At 36.7% G+C, this 21,003-nt stretch overlaps 1 protein-coding gene across 1 annotated transcript in view; it reads left to right on the forward strand.

The window, feature by feature from the left end:
• The window catches only part of PLCZ1 (phospholipase C zeta 1), a 53,877-nt gene extending 46,210 nt beyond the window's left edge, over window positions 1-7,667 (forward strand). Inside the window, exons 11-13 of the mRNA XM_063076256.1 lie at window positions 3,510-3,639; window positions 6,671-6,820; window positions 7,582-7,667. Coding sequence (XP_062932326.1) covers window positions 3,510-3,639; window positions 6,671-6,820; window positions 7,582-7,667 — 366 coding nt within the window. The remainder of the gene's footprint in view (window positions 1-3,509; window positions 3,640-6,670; window positions 6,821-7,581) is intronic.
• Window positions 7,668-21,003: the final 13,336 nt, after the last annotated feature.

Consider the following 21,003-nt stretch of genomic DNA (forward strand, 5'->3'; position numbering starts at 1 on the left):
CTACATGAATGGATCATCCCATTCATAAAGGCACAGTCTCCACAATTTAATCACCTCTTAAAGGCCCCACCTTTTAAATACCATAATTGGATTTCCCACTCTTTTAATGCTGTTATGATGGGGGGTCAAGTTTCCAATACACGAACCTTTGAGGGACATGTTTGCCCTATAGCAGGTTTGAGAGTTGTTTTTCGAGAAGTCAACATAGAAAGAAAATACAGCAAAGATGAACGGGACTGAAATGATACTGGCCTTTGCAGGAAACAGTGATTTATGTTTCAAAAGTAGGAGCATATAGTGGATACGTAGAAATTGTCTACACCACTGGACTCAGCCAAAAATTGATTGGTTCACAATCTTTCTAAGATCTGGCAAAGTATTGACCTTTGAGCTTTCTTTATAATGTTATTATTACATTGGCATTCTTTATGTATATTTTTATAGTTGATCTTGTGAGAAGAAGGGGCAAATTAGCCACTTTTAAGATCCCTTCCTACTCCATACAAATCTCCCTTCTCTGCTTCTGGGTCCATACTGTCTCCTGTTCCCCTTACCTCTCAAATGATTCTTTTTTACTTTTATTTTGTGGGTTCCTCTTTCTCTACCTGCCACTAAAATATTTATGTTGCCTAAAGCTTTTTCTTAACTTTCATCTCAAACTAAAAATTCTCTTGGGTTTTTTAATACAAATAGTCATGATTTAACCACCAACAATACTCACATCTTTATTCTGACTTTATTTTTGGAATCGAAAGGCATATTTTTATAGCCTACTTAGTATTATTATTTATTTAATCACCACTGTGCTCAACTTAAAATGTTAAAACCTAAACTTCTCTTGCTAGTCAAATCAGCTTCTACAATTTTATTTAAATGTCAATGAATGGCACTCTTTTTCCATTTAGATTCAATTAGAAAATTGAGAGCTATTCTAATCTTCCATATCTCCTTCACTTCCCATATCCAATCCATCTTTAAGTTTTGCTGATTCTACTCCTGAATGTTTTCCTTATTCATTCCCTTGGTCTCCCTTTTTTGCTGCTATCCTGTTTCAGGAATTTACTTCCTGACATCAGGTCTACTCTTTTGGCCTCTTCAGGGGTTTTCAGGTTGTAAAGAGATACTGTCTCAGTATCCCTGATCCATCCTCCACAAGTCGACCAGAGAAATTTTGCTACAATGCTGGCCTTATCATGCCTGCCTATTATTTATCTGTGTCTCCTGATTGCTTTCAAAGTCAGATCTCAGTCCACTTCTCTAGTCCTGCCTCTCCCTGCTTCTAGCCTTGTACTTTATTCTATAACCGTAAAGAACTAGGATCCTTCTCTGTCCATGATGACACTACATATGGTGTTTCCTCTGATGGGGCTATTCTTCCATCCTTTACCCGTGTATTGCATTCTGATTCATTTTTCTAGACTTAGTAATCATGTCTTTTTTGAAGCATTTTCCTAGGCTGGGTTCATTGTGCTTCTTTTTGTAGTTTTCCCATAATGCCCTTTGCATGCACATATTATGGCATGTATCACATTTATTTACTTGTTGCTTGTCTTTCTCCTCCACTTGTCCAAGGACTCCTTAAGGATAAGAACTGTGTTTTATTCAATCCTTATTCACAGTGCCTGATGCAAAGCACATGTTCAATACACATAGCTAATTGAATGAATGACTTCTTTTTCTTGTTGAGAATTGTAAAGAGAACAAACGAAGGTACTTTAAAAAATTCATAGAAAGATTCGTATTATCTTTTAATTCTATAAGTGCTCTTTTATCGTGAAAGTGAAGGTGGAAGGTAGCTAGTGTGCACAGATTCTTACAAATGCCACATGTTTGTATTCCGAGGAGACTCGTGTTGAGCTGTAAGTGGCATGGAAGGAAACAGACACAGTTAAGGATTCTCCTAAGAGGCTGCTGTCATGGGTCTTTCTCTCTTGGTTTGATCATTCTAGGGAGATTTGTGATTACTTTACAACTTGCACAAATTGTGGTGGGCATGACTTGGGACTCAGAGGGTCAAATTTTACTATTAGCTTTCTTATGTCTGTGATGAAGACATTGAACATTTCTGGCTTATTCCTCGTCATCTACAAGCAGAGTTTTGGACTAAGTCAGTTATTTTCAAACTTATAAAAACCATGAAACCACTTTCTAAATTCAAAATCTTATGCATAAGGCCACTGGAAGAGAGCAGAGCTGCTCCGGTTGACCACTGAGGGTTTTATGTTTGACTTTTCTTTCTCTTCAGTGGCTTCTGTAAACGCTTTGTGAATTAAAGTTTGCAAATTATTTGACCAATACTCTCTAAATGTATTTTCAGTTCTCTTATTCAGTTATGTTTTTTAAAATTAGAAAACGTTTTCTTTGGCATGAGGTGCACCAAAGCTGAACCTTCTCCATTTTGGTAAGAGCTGATATTTAGCTGGTATGCAATGATATTTGGTATTAGTGTACGGGATGTCTAAGGCCAATGTTCTTTCTAATTACTCCGATGTCTAATTATGTTGATTGATTGATGCCCACTCTACTGATTGTTAAATACTTTGTGTGGTTACTTTGGTTTCTAATTAATGCAATAACGTGTGGATGTAGGAAAGGAAAAATTGTATATTAGCAGTTTTTCTTTTCTCTCCTCTCTACCTCCTTCCTTCCTCCTTTCCTTCCTTCCTTTTTAAAAATCATATTTAATTATTCATTTGTTTGTCTTTAAATAATCTTTAGATATTGAAATTATACCTCAATTTTTACAAGTGCATTTTTAAGCTTTTATTTTCTATTTCCTACCCTAAAATAGTATCTTTCAAATATAGTTTTTTGTGTTCACTTTGTTTCTTAAAGTAAAATAAATTTTTGCTTCAACAATTAGCTTGCCTAGTAAAAGGCTAAGTACAACGATTATTAATTACTTTGTTAAGCATTCCTTTGATACCCAGTCTCTAACGTACATATGAGAAAATTGATTTTGTCAGACTCACGTTTCTTATCATGGTAATATAGACAAGAATAGATAATGTAAAATTTCATAAATTATTCAAACATAAATTCTACCATCAGAAAATGTTATCATGAGAAATTATGTGGCGCACTTTTTTTTACATTTGAGAAGTGACATTCATACTGCTTTTAACTTTTTGCTATACACATATAATATAAATTTGAAAATAGTACATCTTATCAGAGTAACTTAGCCAGAATCATGGTAAAAGGTGAGCCTAATTGCTTTTAAAGTGAAAATATGTTAATGAATCATAAACATTGAATATCATAGATTTCACTCTAATCACATTTCAATAAAACGGAATGATTTAGCCACGTTCTTGGTAATTATCTACTGATGCTTGAGGATATGACTTAAAGTTAAAAATTTTTATTATATTACAGCTTCAGTTTTTGCGAGAACTGACTTAGAATCTACCAACTTTTTTGGAATACATAATTTCATTTTGAAATTAAAATGATGGGATGCAGTTTAGTATTTTGCTAAACTCTTGTATCCATGTGTATTTGTGTAGCTCATCAGTGGTATCCAGTTGCCTCTTAATAACTCATCATCTAACAAAGCTGACACACTAGTCATTATAGAAGTTTTTGGTGTTCCGAATGATCAAATGAAACAGCAGACACGTGTAATTAAAAAAAATGGTGAGCCCTAATATATCTTATTGAAATTCTATTAGACTTCTTGTTGGAAAGCTTACAAATTATATACTGGTAGAGTTTTTATACATATTTATTATTCATCAAGCAATGGTTTTGCATTATATTCAAGATTACCAAAATGTCATATGCAGCAAAAACAATTTGATAATGAGTATGTTGTTTAGGTATATTTTCAGAATATGGATTCAAAAATTTAATCTCACCTGCAAAATTATTACTTTTTAAGCAACTTTTACCTCTTTTTAATGTTTTCCTTCATATCACTCAATTAAGAAAGACATTTTGACAGCTGCAAATCTACTTAGCTTCTTAGCCTCTGTGTTAAAAAGCTTGTGATTGTTCTGACACAGCATATTACACATTTTTACCTCACTGCTTGAATTATTTTAGATCAAAAGTCTAGGAATGCCATAGAAACCTACTGATACAATATTTGGATTCATAATTCAGTCATTTTTGCTGGAGGGAAGTGTAGGATTGGAAGGAATGACTTTAGTAAGATTTTCAGCATTCCGGCATCTCATGACATTTTATGTAGCACAGTACTGGCCTTGTCATTTATTCTCTGAGGTTGAAATAACTATGGAAATTAGAAAAGGACAGGTTTCTGGAATTGACCCTTAGTCAGAATCATCAGAAAACTGACAGTAATCCATCACTTGTTACCATCACCCTCTACTTGAATCTTCATGGCAAAATGCATAAAACTTTAATTTATTCAGTGCACGCCTTATAGTACTATGATTTTAAAGTTTTAATTACATTGCTGAGTTTTACCAGAATAAACCTGCAGAAATCCAATTTGGTTTACCAAAGTTTACTTAGCCCCTGCTATGCTAAAAGCCTGATGCTAAGCATCAAGAGACTCAAAATCTCTGTTTATTAAATGCATTGTTAGGTACATCCCACTTAACTCCATTGCAGAGAGTTTATAGTTGAGTATGAGACTTGAGATACAAGTAAAACTATTATGATATAGAGTTGTTAGTGCTTCAAGGAGAGTGCAAAGGACTGAAGTGGAAAGGGCACATTTGGAGATGGTTCCTGGAGACTGAGTAGAATATTTTACAGAGATTGGGGACAAGGGCATTTAAGGCAGAATGAATAATATAAGTACTAAAATATGAAGAAGACACATTACAAACATCCAAGAAGCCCAAGGTGAGTAGAATATAGGGTGTTTAAGAAAGGCTCACGTGAGATAAAATGAGAAAGTTACATTGGGGAAGGTCAGGGAAAATCTTGAAAGACATGCTAAGTTAGAAACTTTCTTTTCTCTAGAAAATGGATAAAATTAAGACTTTTAGAGAGGGATGTAACACTAACAGAGCTGAACTTTAGGGGAATTGTTATTGCAGATTAGGTAGGAAGAAGTGTATGAGGGAAAGGAGAAATACAAAGTAGAGTCAGGATATGATTTCAATGGTGAGAGAATGTAGAAGTCAGGTTGTGAAGAAGGCTGTGGCATCAGAGAAGGAGTGGGGGATGTGTGTGAGAAACTGTACAGAAGTAAAAGTCTAGATAGCTGGACAAGAGGGATTTTAAGGTAGCTTAGCTACTAGGTTAATCGTAGTTTGATTAAAGATATGTCAGTCTGGGATGAAAAGGATCACGACTGGACAAGGTGTGAAAGTAATTCTTCAGTTTTGATCATGTCTGGAAAACTATATTCATCTCTATCAAATTTGGTATCTTGGTTTACTTTTTATTTCTTTTTTTTTACTTTGACTACTAAAAGTTATGACTTTCTCCTATAATTAATACCTGATTGTGTGTGTGTGACACACACACACACACACACACACACACACAGAGAGAGAGAGAGAGAGAGAGAGAGAGAGAGAGAGAGGTACAGAGAGAGGGAGGGAGGGAGGCAGAAAGGGCAGGTGTAATGAAGTAAGATTGGAGGAAATAAGACTAAGAACTTTCTGCAGGCATTTTGCAGTATCTGTAAAGAATTGAATTTAAATCTGCCCCTATACCCTATGGAATTATTTCTTTTCTCAATCAAAGTAATATGGCCATTATTCTAGCATGGGCCAATTAGCTTACTGTTTCCATGGGCATAGACCGCATCCTAGATTACCATCTGGTAAATGTGCACTCATGACCGCAGGTGCATCACAGAAAAAATAGATATAGTATAACTAGTCACAAATTCATCAATACTTCTGGAAATGTAACTCAAAAACCAAAAGCTATTGACATTGCAAGTGTAGCATTGCCTTTCTACATGAAAAATACATCTTATTTCTCTCCACACCTTTGAGTCTTTATGAAGTAGAGTGAATATTTGATCTGAATATGAATTTCCTAATTCTATTAAATTATACTTTAAGTTTTGGATTATTTGAATCATATTGTGACACAATTTGGATTTCTTGGTTGGCAGAGGATTGGTCGTTTGAGGTGATTTATTTTGTTATAGATTGAAATTAGTCATTCTCTTTGAGCTTTGAAATGAGCACTTAGTGGAAAGAAGGATCAAGAACTGGCTTGAGAACAGCTCCCAGTCCAACAACTATGTGTGGAGCTCTTCCCATAACAGGACCTGGTATAGAAAAATGATGTTACTTAACCTTCTTCATGTCTCGATTTCTTTGTTAAGAAAATGACTAAGCACATCAGTCATATTGCATAGTGATTCAAAGTTTCTGCTCTGACTTCTCCACCTCTTAATGGCTGAGTATGTGAAACCCTTAGGAAGCAGCATAACAACCTTGTGGCTCAGTTTTCTCATCTCCAAATGGGGAGAGTAATAATCCCATAAATGAGATCCCTATGTAAACATTGAGATATCTATCTTAGAACAGTGACCAGCAATAGTAAATACCCCATATTGTTATTGTTAATATTATTTCTCTCATTGGGCTTTAAAAATTTAAGTGCTCTAAAACACAAGCTATTATTATTGTTGCTGTTGTCCAAAAGAAAAATTTTGGAGATCTGGATTGTTTATTTTTCCCTACAGATGGTGTCTATGATTCTTTGTATCTTTTCCTTTCCATTTCAGCTTTTAGTCCAAGATGGAATGAAACATTCACATTTATTATTCGTGTGCCAGAATTGGCATTGATTCGTTTTGTTGTTGAAAATCAAAGTTTAATAACAGGAAATGAATTTCTCGGGCAATATACTTTACCACTTCTATGCATGAACAAAGGTAATGTTCCTAAAAGGTAAGATGATGGGACTAACATTTAAATGCAACTTGTCTTTAGCAAAGACACGCTTGGGTATGCCAAATAACTCTATCTATAAAATAGGATGCAAAGGAAATTTTATGAATGGACTCATAGTTTTTAACAGAAATCTGTTCTCATATAGAAGGTGGAGTGGGGGTACAGGATTGCAAGGAAGATTTTTTAAACAAACAGTATGAATAAGCATTTCCTTACACAGTTCATAGTTCATAGATCAGAGTTCTTCTGGTTCAGGGAGGAGTGGTCACGACTAGCATAAAGTAATGAAGAATGGTAATCAGACAGAAGAGAGAGCAGTGACTCATTCTTCCTGCCTGAGGAAAGGAGCCTGGGAGCCTGGGACTGTCCTTTCCTGACTCTCTTCAGGGCTGTCTTTATGCTGCAGAGTCACCTTTCCAGGGTGATTTATACTGTGCTCCCAGTGAACTCGCCTCAACATGTTTACATTTCTAACATCATTTGAGATGCATCTAGGAAACAGGGTCTTTCTGAAGAAGGGTGGTGGCTAGTTATGGAGCATGCTGCACTTTGAGGGAGGAGAAGCGTGGGAAGTCAGAATAGAACTGCAAATCTTTAATTTTTGTGGAAAATCAATATACAAGATGGAAATATACCTGGACAGTCATGGTGTTTAATGTACGCTTAGTAAAGATACCTTCTTTCTTGGTAGCACTGGTTCATTTATTTGTATTGTTCTTATTAGATATGATTCTTTTTGCAGGTTATCGACGTGTTCCTCTGTTTTCCAAAATGGGTGAGAATCTTGAGCCTGCTTCTCTGTTTGTTTATGTCTGGTACGTGAGATAGCAACTGAGAGTGCCTGACACACTGTTAGCTACACACGGCGATTAAACAGCCAAATTCAATGTTTATCTTTTCTTTTTTTTAAACATAAGACAAAATAACTCCTTATAAAAACAGAAATATTGAGCAAATTCACTTTTAACTATGTACAGCAGAGTAGTGGAAAAAAGCAGACAGAAACTTCAGAGGTCCCCAACTCAGTGTGGCATTCTTGTCAGCCACTTTCTGCTGCTGAGGCTGCTCTTTCAACTTGCTTGTATCGTTTTTAATTAGTAGAATTTACAAGCTGTTAAAATATGGCTGATTGTATAAGATATGTTGGCAGATATTTAGCAGTACAAAAGGAATGTGAAATCTAAGAGTGTTTTAACTTCTAGACACCCACTACTGCATACTGTAGTGGGAAGGAATTAGATTGCCAGGCTCTTTGTGCCCTTTAATATCCTACAGAGTAATTAGTCCCTGTATTCTGATGCTAGTTCTTAGATGCTGTGCACTGGGTTTGGCACCCTGTAATTATACAGACATTTTTTTGAGTGCATATGAAACTGATTTGCATTCAAACTGTATTTAGACTCCATACCTATAAAAGATTCTACTATGTGGACTTACATGCTTGGGTCTTGAGTTCCTTTGCAATATTTCCGAGTCTGAAGTACATGTACTTTCAAGATTATGTCTTGGTCAGCGATGAAATTTGTGCTGTTTCATATGCTGAGCTTCTCACCATCAGCAGGAATTTGCTTTACTAAGTGTTATGCAGAAGAATATGGGTCCGTATTAACTGTTCTTCAAAACATCAGGATATTAATACTTATTCTACCACATTGTTACATGGTAGTGATGTGAAAGCACCCAGCACTGTCTTCGACCAAGCAGAGATAGATATTTGTGGAAACCGAATCCAAACATAGAACTAAAATAACAAAAGCGACAATTTGTTTGAGATGTATACTAATGCATTCTCTCTCAATGGACAGAAAATAAAAAAATAACCCATCTAGCACGTTTCACTATCACCATGGTTTACCTTAGCACCAAAATTTAAAATAAAAATGCTGTTGGGAATTATAAGTAGTAAGAAATATCCCAGGTTACTCAATGCCTAATCTCCCAGATCCTTCCTCATGAATTGTGTAGATTTAAGATCAGGGTACACTCTTGCTGGTAGCGATACACAGCAATTTCTTAGAGGGATGTCTCCTTTTGCCAGATAATGGATGAATCTTATTTAAATTATCTATTGTTCAGCATGACAGCAGGTAGGACATTCAGCCCATTTGACTCAAGGCTTTAACTTCTAATCTCCTAAGGTCTTTTGAAGATCTGGAATTTCATAAGATTTAAAAACTTTCATTAAGTAAGTTTTGCAGGAGAGTTTATTAATTCTGCAGTAGGATAAACTTCTATTTCTCATATATACCATCAAGCCTTGAAATGAGGGAGAAGAAAAGGATGTATTTTCTTTCCTCACCTTTTCTTCAGGTACCCATCAAACTCACCTCATTAACGTTGAAGACCAAATCTTTTATTTTTGAATACTCTACATCAGGAATGCAATTTTGAGACCAATATTTAATTATTTGTTTTCTGTCCAAGAATCTTGTGATGTCTTTAAACACATTTTTTTCCCTTTTTAAATATGCGTTATTTTTCATTTACTTTATCCTTTAAATTGAACTGGTATTATGGTTATGATTATGATTATGATTTTCTCACAAGAACTTTCAACAGACATAGAAACCCCACAGCCAGGGAATATTCTCACATTTAGAGAAGGTTGGGAAAAGTGTGAGAAGCCAGCTTTGACTCATGCTTTCTAGGCATAAATTATCTGAAAGAAAAAATAGTGTTGGTGAGTGGAAGAAAACAGAAGAAAAGGCTAAATGAACCCCTGGGACTGTGGCAACAGTAGATCTTTAAAATTTTTAAACTCTTAGTTTAAATGTCAGTACTTCAGGGAAGCCATTTGTGTTCTCCTAGATTAGGTTATATTCTTTGATTTATGTTTCCTTACAACCGATAAGAATGACAGCTAGGAGTTGACTTTACACTATGAGCGAGGCCTTGGTGTTGCTAGGAACTCAGAACGAGGCCTTGGTGTTTTCTTGTTGAACAGAAACAGTTTCACAGAACATCACCTCAGACAAGGCCCCTCTGTGCCATGATGCAACAAGACAGAAACAAAACCACTCTGATCACGATGGTACACGTGACAAAAGCAAATATATTGTCCAAACACAAAAATGCCAAACGCTCCCCTATCCTGGCTGGCATGAATGACTGTTGATTTATTATCAACTATAGCTTTAGCCTCGATGTATTCCTCTCATGTGATAGGTTAAGATTTATTCCAATCAGAATTGCCCCCAATTCATGACAATATTCAATACAGAGTAGAGCTCTGCTTTTTTGAACCCTCCCCCAAGTCATCTAACACAAGCCCAAATCCAACAGTAAGTTCTTTCTAACACCCTCTTCCTGAGCTATCCTGTGGCTCCCCTATTGCAATCACCAGTAAACCCAACTGTGCCTGCTCCTGGTGGTCTTTGGCTGGAGGGCATTCACACAAACTCAGACTTCTCCTTTCATTACCTTAATGTTGATCAGTATGATAGGAAAATTTAATTATGATGTTAAATACAAAGTTTTCTTTTTTTTTTTTTGTGATTGTGGTTGTCAAGGGTCTCAAACAGAAAACATGCAGAGCACAGTTTCCATACCTAGACTTACCCTGACTTTTGTCTGGGAAATGGTGACCACTAGAGGTGAAGTGACTGGCCTGCTTGTTGAAGAGTAAAGTTGCTCTATCTCAGGAAGTGTAGGGAAGCTTCCTTGTAGCCATAAAAAGAGGGTCTTGGCTTTTAATTTTGGATATGGGGGAGTGTATGGCTTTTCTGAGGGCTGCAGAGCATGTATCGCAGTCTCTCAGGATTCCATTTAAAACCTTTGTGCAAATCTCAGGGGAGATTTGGGAGCCACACTAGGAAGAAGCTCATGTTGTCAGTTAGTACAGAGAAAATATAATCACTTTTTTTTTTCCTGAATACTTGACCTTGGTGTTATAATGCCACGCTCTAACCAACTGAGCTAACTGGCCAGCCCTTAAATCACTTATTTTTGAGCAAAACTCTTATGGGCTTGAACAACAGACAATTTATTGGGAGAATATATGGACTGGATTCCATTTTTCAAGAGTTCTTAAGACCCCCATATTCTTGATATGAAAAAAACATTTGTTGAATTGCTTTACTTTGAAACGTGTACCAACAAAGGATTCTCATGACGCATTCTGTATTCTTAGGCCATAAAGTCTGAGCCCTCTGTAGTCTTGAGAGTTAAGCTACTTTTATCAGCCACTGGAAATTCTCAGTTCAGACAACAAAGGGGTAGGTTGAAGTTGAATTGGAACCCATGAAGAGATTGGTCTTCTGTGTGTCTTCCATAATTTCACTCCAGCTCAGCACACGGTGGTGAGTTGGTGTCAAATGCCTTAACAATCTACACATTTTCAGGGATCAGTGCCCTCTTTTCACTTTCAGTTATTTTTTCCATTCTTCTCCCAGGGCAGTCATTTTTCTAATGTGATAATCACAATATAGGTGATGTTACCCAGGGCCTAACATGTGTCTATATTAACGTAAATTAACATTAATCCCTCCAGTATTCCTACATGGTATTATTAATGAAACAGGCCCAGAAATATTGAGTTGCCTACCATCTATAATAAATGAAGAATAAAGGTTATTAATCCAAGGCAGTTTGGAAAAAATAAATGTCATTACTTACCTCACACAATACACAAAAATTAACTCAAAATGGATTATAAACCTAAACATACAACCTAAAACTATGAAATTTCTAGAAGAAAGCAGACAGACTGCTGTTGCAACTGTGCAGTAACCAAAGATTTCTTGGAACATTAAATGCATGAGACATAAAATAAATGATAATTTGGGCTTTATCAAAATTAAAAAATAAAAAACTTTTGCTCTTTGAAATACACTATAATGAAAATGATAAGGCAAGCAACAGAGTGAGAAAAGATATTTTAAGCATATATATCAGAGATCTTATATCCAGTCTATATAAAGAATACTTACACCTCAGTAATAATAAGACAACCCAGTAAGAAAAATGGGCAAAATATATGAGCAGGCACTTCCCAAAAGAAAATATGTGAATGACCAATAAGCATATAAAAAAATGCTCAACATCATTGTCATCAGGGAAATGCAATTTAAAACTATAATGAGCTGTCATTAGAATGGCTAAAAGAAAATTAAAAGTGGCCATACCAAAAATTGGGCAGGATGTGGAGAGCTAGAACTCTTAATACACTGCTAGTGGGAATGTAAAATGGGACAATCATTTTGGAAACAGCTTGGAAGTTTCTTACGAAGTTAAAGCTATACCTACCGTATGACTCAGCTATTTCAGTCCTAGATATTTACTCGAGGGAAATGAAAACACATGTCCACACAAAGACTTTGCATGACTCTCTATAGCAGCTTTATTTATAGAACCCCAAACTGGGAACAACCAAACTGTCCATTAACAGGTGAATGGACAATAAATTGAGTTATATTCATACAATGGGATATTATTTATTTAATGTAATAAAGGAATAAACTATTGATACATGCATTAATATCAATGAATCTCAAAACTCATTAAAATGAATGAAAGAACATAATACATACAGTGTGGTTCCGTTTATTTAAAAGTACAGAAAATGCAAACTAATTTATAGTGACAGAAAGGAAATCAGTGAGTGAGGTTGGTGATGGAAGGAGGGATGAATTAAAAGGAGCCACAAGGTGACTTTTGGCACTGATAGAAATATTATCTTGATTATGGTGATGGCTTAATAGGGGTACACCTATGTCAAAACTAATCAAATTCTGCACTTTAAACATGTGAAGTTTAGTGAACTTCAATACATCTCCAAAAAGTTTAACAGTCCAAACTCTCTTTTGGGTATTCTAACCAGTGACTTGTATCAATGGTATATGAAAAGTTTACTTGACTCAGATGTGACAATATGTGTTCTAACTGCAGGATTAGCAACTTGCTAATCAGATCAGGTGACAGAGGCCTCTCTAAGTGGGAAGACACAGGGTTGAATGAATGCCAGGCTATTCTAGACTCTGTGGGCTGCTGAAACTTGTATGGAGCTGCATATACAATATTTATAGCCAACTCACATATGCTGAATACCATTTATTTAACCAATGAAAATTATATTTCTCATATTCCTTATGTTAACTGACATACTTTCTTGTGTAGATATAGGCAGGGATATTGGAACACCAAACTTCTGATACAGACTCCCTTCATCTACATCAGACTCTCTAGAGAGAGTGAGGTTTCTTCTCTGAAAACTTATTTTCTTTTTGGAAAAGGACCACTCTCACTCACTTTTGTATTGTCCATGGTGATTTCTGTATAGCTAATGCCCAATATTTGTTCAATAAGTAACAAATTGTTTGAACTAGATGTTTTGGGAAATAGGGAGAACAGTTTTGCTTTCGTAACCTTTGGGAATCTGAAGATTTATACAAGTGATGGATGTGTAGATCTTCTGGCTATTTATTATTTTAGGTGGCAATGAATCCTAAGTCGGTATTTCCATTTCAGACTTCTTCACAGCATAATCTTACACTCCTGAACTTCTAATTCCTCTAATATCTACTCATTTTTCAGGAGTTTGCTGAATAGAGAAGGGTAAGACATTAAGACTAGTTAGTGGGCAGACAATCTAGTAAGAATCCATTACATTGCATAATATGGTCCCGCTTGTTCTTTGCAGCTTACATCAACTCAATATTGAGTAAGAAATACATTCTCTTCTTAAACATCTAATGATAAAATGAACATACCTACCACATGCATAAGTGAAACAGGAAAGAATAAGGCCTTCAGGTGGCTGGGAGAACTCAACAACATACCACCAAGGCAATTGCAAACAATTTTACTGAAAAATAAAGGTGTCAATATACTAAGAGACTGATGCCCAGCTTGCTAAAAAGTTGCTAAAAGACATCTCCAAAAAAATGAAGCTGGACATGGATTTATATAGGATTCTTTCAGTTACAAGGTACAAGAGAACCTGGCTTAAGTTCACTTAAACAAACAAGAAAATTTATTAGCTCACATTTAGAACAGGTAAATCTGGCTTCAAAAGAGGCTTGACCCAGGATTCAGACAATGTGATTAGGACCTGATTTCTCTCTCTTCTTTTCTCAGTTCCATTTATTCACTTTTGGCTCCATTTCCTAGAAGCCCCTTGCCCTATGGTCCCCGGATGGCTATCAGCAGCTCGTAAGGATACCCTTGTAAAGTAGAAAGAATGAGAAAGGCAGAGGGGTATTGATTGGTTTTAATGGTATCATTCTAATATACCTAGAATTCTATAATACTCATAAAAATGACCCCCAAACATAGAGGCTTGAAACAATGGTTTATTTGTTCGTGATATTTCAATTTGGCTGGACTAAGCTGTATTTGCTGGTTTTACTGGGAATAGGGATGTTTACTCATGTGACTGTAGCCATGTAGACCAGCTCTATCCAATCAATTGCATTTGAATTAAAATGGAATAAAGTTTAAAATTCAGTTGCATAGCAACATCAGCCACATTTCCAGTGCTTAATAGCTACTTGTGTCTAGTGGGTACCATATTTGATAGGGTAGATATAGAACATTTCCATCATTACAGAAAATTTTGTTGGAGATCACTGATCTAGAGAATTGACTGGGGCTTTATGTTTCAAGATAGCTTCACTCACATGACTAGAGCCTTAAATGAGATGTTAATACAGCTGGGCCAGCTGGTCTTCTCTCTCTCCCTGGTATCCTTCATCCTGGGCTTCTTCACAGGCTGGTGGAAGTGTGCAAGGGGGCAAGAGCGGAAGCTGCAATGCATCTTGAGGCCTGAGCTTGTAAGTCATACAATTCTACTTTCACCACATTATTTTGGTCAAACAAACAAAAAAGGCCAGCTTAGATATACTTAACCTCCTGATGGGAGTAGTTGCAAAAGATTTGTCACTGTGTGTAATCTACCACAACGAGTTACAGCAAGAAAATATAAAAGGTTTATTCTACCAAGAATAATGGTTGGTGAACTGAAACTGTCAGATTAAATATTGATTGGAGGAAATTAAAATGCTAGGCTTGGAAGGAAATTCATGCATTTGTTCACTTCATTCATTTGTCCAAAAATGTGCACAGTAAGTACATATCAGGTGCCAGGCATAGTAGCTGAAGATAAAGTGCTAAACAAAACCACCATGGTTCCCATAAGGTTCACATTCTATTGCAGAGATATAAAACAAACAAATAAATAAAATAGTTTTAGATAACAGATAGTAGTATGGCAGGTGCTACTTTAGAAAATAAAGGGAAGAAATGAGAGAAATCCCTTAGCTTCTCTAAATGTCATTATTATATTAATTTTTTGGTTAAATTCAATATGTATGGCTTATGCTTAGTTAAAAGGCACATGGAATAAAAAAATATTTGAAGAGTGGTTTCAAAGGCATTTGAATCCATGTGTTTCTACATGCTTTTCTCTGTAATGTTCTTTGTATTTCGATTTTATTTTTCATAGTTGTGTCAGACAGCCTCTAGTGATCTCCACTTCCTGGTATAGCTATGTGTAATCTCCTACCCTTGAATAATTTGCTTTTATCCAATAGCATACAGCAACATTGAGGAGATGTCATTTCTGGATTAGGCTAATAAAGATTGTGACTTCCATCTTGCTAGCAGACTTTTTCCATGGTTTTCTTGGCTTGCACACTTGAAAAGACACAAGCTGCTATGTTTGAGAAGCCTACCTGCCAAGGAACCCATGGCAGCTTCCATTCAATAGCCATAGTCCAATAGTCCATGAGGAATGGATGCTTCCAACAATGCCGAATGTGTGTGGCAGTGGATCCTTCCCCAGCTGAGTCCTCAGATGAGATTGCAGACCATGTGCCCACAGCCTTGCGAGAAACAGTGAATCGGAGGAACCAGTTAAGCCATAACTGAATATCTGATCCACAGAAACTGTGAAATAATCTGTATTCTTTTATGGTGCTAAGTTTTGGGGTAATTTGTTATATAGCAATACATAACTAATATAATAGGCGATCTTGGTGGAAAGAGAAAAAAACTGTAGCTATCATGAGGCTCCTCTAGTCTTTGTTTGCTCGGTTTTGGCCTTTTGCTAGCCACCTGACCCCAACATTCCTAGAATTCTATAATGGATCCTGATGTAAAAAGTATATCTTGGCGAAATGTCTCTGTTTGAGATATTTTCACATAACAAATTTTTCTACTCTGAATTTTCTTTGTGGGGTAGTATAATCACATTTCCATTTCAACAGGTTATACACTATTCTAAACATGAAATTTAAAGTTACAGTGTAAGGATTATTTTGAACATAGCTGAAGAACAGAATTTTTTAAAAAACAGCTCCTTTTCCTTATCCTTTCTGAGAGGCAGCATATGAATCAATTTGACCGTTAAAAACACAAATAAATTCAATTCTTCCTTAAGCCTATTCTTCATATCTTTTCAGACTAATTTCTAGAACTTTTCTGCTTCCACTAAATTACTTTGCTTTTTAATTCTCTTTCATGTATTCTGTTGGCATACGTTTCTGTAATTTTTGTCATTGTCTTAGTTATGCACCAATCTGTGCACAATTTAACCTTTTTAATTCATTTCTTCCTGAACGCCATCCTTGATTATCCTCACATGAACCAGATATTTTCCCTTAGCTCCTCCAGACCTCCTCACCTATTCTCTACTCTGCTCCACTTTGCTTTGTGCCTTGGTAGCAGGCCTGAATGGACTACTTCAAGGGATTTCTCTGCTCTCTGGCTTCCTGTTGGGTTAGACCATTGGGAGAAACCCACCAGGGGATTGAAGTGGGGAAAGAGTTCAGGGTATTTATTCTTCTGGTTCCCTCCCAATGAGGTCATTTTGGGGTGGTCACATTCCTTGATGTGACTTGTTACTCTTCTGAGTTCTGGTCAGTAAGAAAGTCAGTGTCAGTAAAGAAAATATCAAAGAATGAAAATGAATATTCTGATTACTTTCATATTCATTTAAGTATGATGAGTAGTGGGAGTACAAATCAGCTTCCAGCATATGGAAAGTTAAATGTATATTAAATGATAAAGGTTTATTTTTATACAGTTGTTTAATCCAGATGTATATCAATTTCCTCTTTTTCAAGTTATTTGACTTTAATTCCAGACCCTGTATTGAAACTTACATAATCAGAAATAACACATTAAATGATCTAGTGAGGGGCCGGCCCCGTGGCTCACTCAGGAGAGTGCAGCACTGGTAGAGCTAGAGGCCGCAGGTTTGGATCCTATATAGGGATGGCTGGTGCACTCACTGGCTGAGTGTGGTGCAGACAACACTGTGCCGAGGGTTGCGCTCCCCTTACCAGTCAGGAAAAAAAAAAAATGATCTAGTGAGAAATGAGTTAGCTAGCATATAACATAATCAGCTAAAGTAAAGAAACAATCAATTGCAAGCCTAACCCTTATCTTAATTCGGGAAAGGCTTTGGTTAGATGAGCAATGAAGACTAATAGAAGTTCTGAGAATTAAATTAGAATGAGGAGGCAGCTATATTTTCTCATTAAAAGTCAATAACAACAAAACAGTTTTCTGAAGTAATATACATTAATTTTGCAAAACTGGGAAATGTCAAGAACTATAAAGCCATAAATGATGACCTGCCACAAAATAAAATGATCACTTTTAATTCAGGCATGTCTTTGCTATTGTCTGAACATTTATGTCCCTGGCCAAATTCATATGTTGAAACCTAATCCTTAATGTGGTGGTATTAAGAGGTGAGGCCTTTGAAAGGTGACTAGGTCGGGAGGGTGGAGCCCTCACATAAGGCATTAGTGCCCTTATGAAAGAGGCCTGAGGGAGCTAGTGTGCCCATTCCACCACATCGGGATGCAGCAAGAAGGGGTTGTCTATGAGGAACAAGCCTTCACCAGACACCAAATCTTCCAGTCCCTCAATCTTGGATTTCTCAGCCTCCAGAACTGTGAGCAATAAATTTCTGTTGTTCATAAGACACTCCATTTATGGTATTTTTTGTTATAGCAGTTTGGACAGACTAAGACAGTTTTTTTTTTATTTTGAAAAAAAAAATTAAAATCTTCCTTTTCTTCATCAATTTTCTAGAGCTGTGCCATCCCCTAGAATTGTCGGCAATAATGGAATTGTTTTATATCTGCCCTGTGCAACAGGGTAACCACTGGTCACATGTGCCTATTCACCACTTGTGATGTGACCAGTGTGTACTTGGGATGTGCTAGTGCACCTGAGGCACTAAATTTTCAGTTTTGTTTCATTTTAATTAAGTAGCCACATGTGGCTGGTGCTTGCTGTAGTAAGTGACAGAGCTCTGGAGTGCTGGCCCGACTTCTGATCTTCTCAGGTTCAGGCTTTCTCCATTATGCTGCCTCACACACACACAATCCCTTATTATTACACAGAGATGCCTTGATTACATGTTCTTTCTGATGTGTGCCCATTTCTTTCTAACCCTCCTCACTGTATTATGGATTCCGTCCAATTTCAAAAATCTCTTTGTGGAGCTCTTAGCAGTTTACAAAATGCTTTTACACATATGATTTAGTTTGATCCTCATAATATATTTAACTGGAAACTTTGTTTCCAAAATGACTTTCCCAAATGCAAGCTTTGTAACTGATCTGATCAAGTAAGGGAGCTCATTTGAAAGAATGTTTGACACTATGAACATCGGTGATTCTAGGAATTGATGAGAAAAGTGTACTTAAAATGTCTCGGTGTTAATGTGAAAGAAGCACTGACTGGGCATCAGAAGGCCCTTGCCTGCCACTGATGATGATAATGATAATAGCAATAATAACAATTGTAATACTACTAATGATAAAGACATGCCTTATGCTCTTGTGATATTCCAAGCATTTAGTTAAGTGCTTTCTTCACACTAACTAATTTAACTCTCATAGCAATCCCTGGAGATTTTGCAGATGAAGATAATAAAGATTAAAGAGGTTTTAAGAAATGTGTTCAAGGTAATACACTGACATCGTCTTGGGTAGGCCTTTCACCTCTCATGGCTTATTTATTCCCCTTTAAAAGTGAGGTCACTGAACTAGATAATATCTAAGTTCACTCGTAGCTCTCTATAACACAGACAACTGAAACATCTAAATCAGTAATCTGATTTTTGGAAATGTTCATTCTGAGATTGATGTGTGTGTGTGTGCATATGCATGTGTGTTTGTAATTTTAGCAATTGTAGAAAAATGTAGCAGTCAGGGGTAGAATAACTCTTATGAAAAAAGTTATTTCCTAAAACACTTTATTTTTATAGTGATCTGGTTTCTAGGCAGCATGTTTCTTTCTAATGACTTGATGTCTGTTATAAACTGAATGCTAGTGTCCTCCCCAAATTCATACTTTGGATCCCTGACCCCCAATGTGATGGTACTTGGAGGTGGGGACTTTGGGAGGTAATTAGGTTTAGATGAGGTCATGAAGGTGGAGCCCTCGTCATGAAATTAGTGCCCTTATAAGAAGACAAGGAGACATCAGAGCTTTCTCTCTCTTGCATGTGAAGATATAGCAAGAAGGTGACTGACTACAAGCCAGGAAGAGGGTCCCTTGCCAGCAATTTAATCTATTTGTCCCTTGATCTTGGACTTCCCAGCCTCCAGAATGGTGAGAAATAAATTTTTGTTGTTTAAGCCACCCAATCTATGGTATTTTGTTATAGCAGTCCAAGCAGACTAAGACAATATCTTCCAAAATCTCACAGAGAAAATGAATTAGATTTTTTAAAAATGAGGTTAATAATACTTACCACACCAATTTATTATAAAAGTTAAAAGAAATAATGTTTGCTACGTTGTCTGCCATAGTAAGGATGCAAAGTGACCACATGTGTAATTAAAAGAGAATACAGCCCAGCGGTCAAGAAGATGGATTCTGGCACTCGGTTTCCTGGCTTCCTATCCTTTGCTGCCTACTAGCTGTGGGACCTTGGGCAAATTGCTTAACACTTTTTTCTTTTCTGCTTCAGTTTTCCCAACAGGGGATCAAGAGAATAATCATTGTTACAAGGATTAAATTAACTATTGTGTATAAAGAATTTGGAACAGTGCTTGGGACATGAGTGCCATATAAATATTAGCTATGGTCATTACTATTATTATTATTATTCTTTTCTGCATTAGCTTTTTCTCAACAGAGGAAGCTACTGTAATTACCCACCTGGAGCTTCTTTTCCATTCTCTTACTCATTATTTTTCTCACATGTCATTCAATTTATTTTGTCTCTGCTCACATTTATAATTAAAAGCCTAAAAGGATCAATCAGAATTTTTGGCTGGTGTGGGCTCCTTCTGCACTTGTGTATTCTGATGAGTGAGCAGATTATACATCAGGCCCGGCAGGCCTGAAATGAGTGTCAGTAAGGCAGTGTTTCTGAGCAATAAATATAGCTCCGGGGTGTGAGCACTTCTAACTAGAGAGTTATAGGTGGTCTTCTCCTTGATGGACAGAAGGAGTGTTGGCCTGAGGTGAGCAGGACCTTGCTGTAGGGAGATGGGCTGCACTACAATCTGTGGGCTTCCCCATGGTGTATGTAGGTCCTTGTGGGGAAAATAGAATAGTTTAGTCAGGCCTCCTTGCCTCAGGTCTGGTTGGGGGTGGTGCAGCACATTCTTTGTAAACAAGTTGTGTGGGGGTAGAGTTAGTGCACTTGCATGCCTGGGTATTTTTAGCTTGTTGCTATTCTTGTGTGTTCTTCAGAGTGTGTGAAGCAGTGGTTCTGAACTGCTGGTTGGCAGAGCTCACATCTAAAGATAAAGCCTATTTTTTCTTCATCCACGGCCCCAAGGACTTTTTCCTGTTACCTACCTCATGTGAAGGGTTTGTGAATGGGCCCAAGGAGTCTGTGAGACCTAGCCCTAACTCTCCAGTCCCATCTTCAGTGTGCTGGAAGATGGTGGTCCAGCAGGCAGGGTCTCCTTGAAGAAAGCAAGGGACTATAGGTTTATAGCACTGGCACTTCAGTAGTAGTAGAAGGCAGGTGATTAGTGATGCTCTCAGTCCCTTTCTCACCTGAATAATTTTAATGCATCATATGTGTAGGTTGGGTTCCATCTGATTTCCAGTGGATGAGCACAGTTTTCCTTTCACAAATGTTCTTTTTTTAAATCACTTCCATGAGGAATTGGTAAACTGGTAAAATGGCAAATATATGTTCTTAGTTCTCTAACTGTTCAAAGAATTATTATCAGTAGGAGATTTA

The sequence above is a fragment of the Cynocephalus volans genome, chromosome 12 (assembly GCF_027409185.1).
Source record: "Cynocephalus volans isolate mCynVol1 chromosome 12, mCynVol1.pri, whole genome shotgun sequence".
In the NCBI taxonomy this organism is placed as follows: Eukaryota; Metazoa; Chordata; class Mammalia; order Dermoptera; family Cynocephalidae; genus Cynocephalus; species Cynocephalus volans.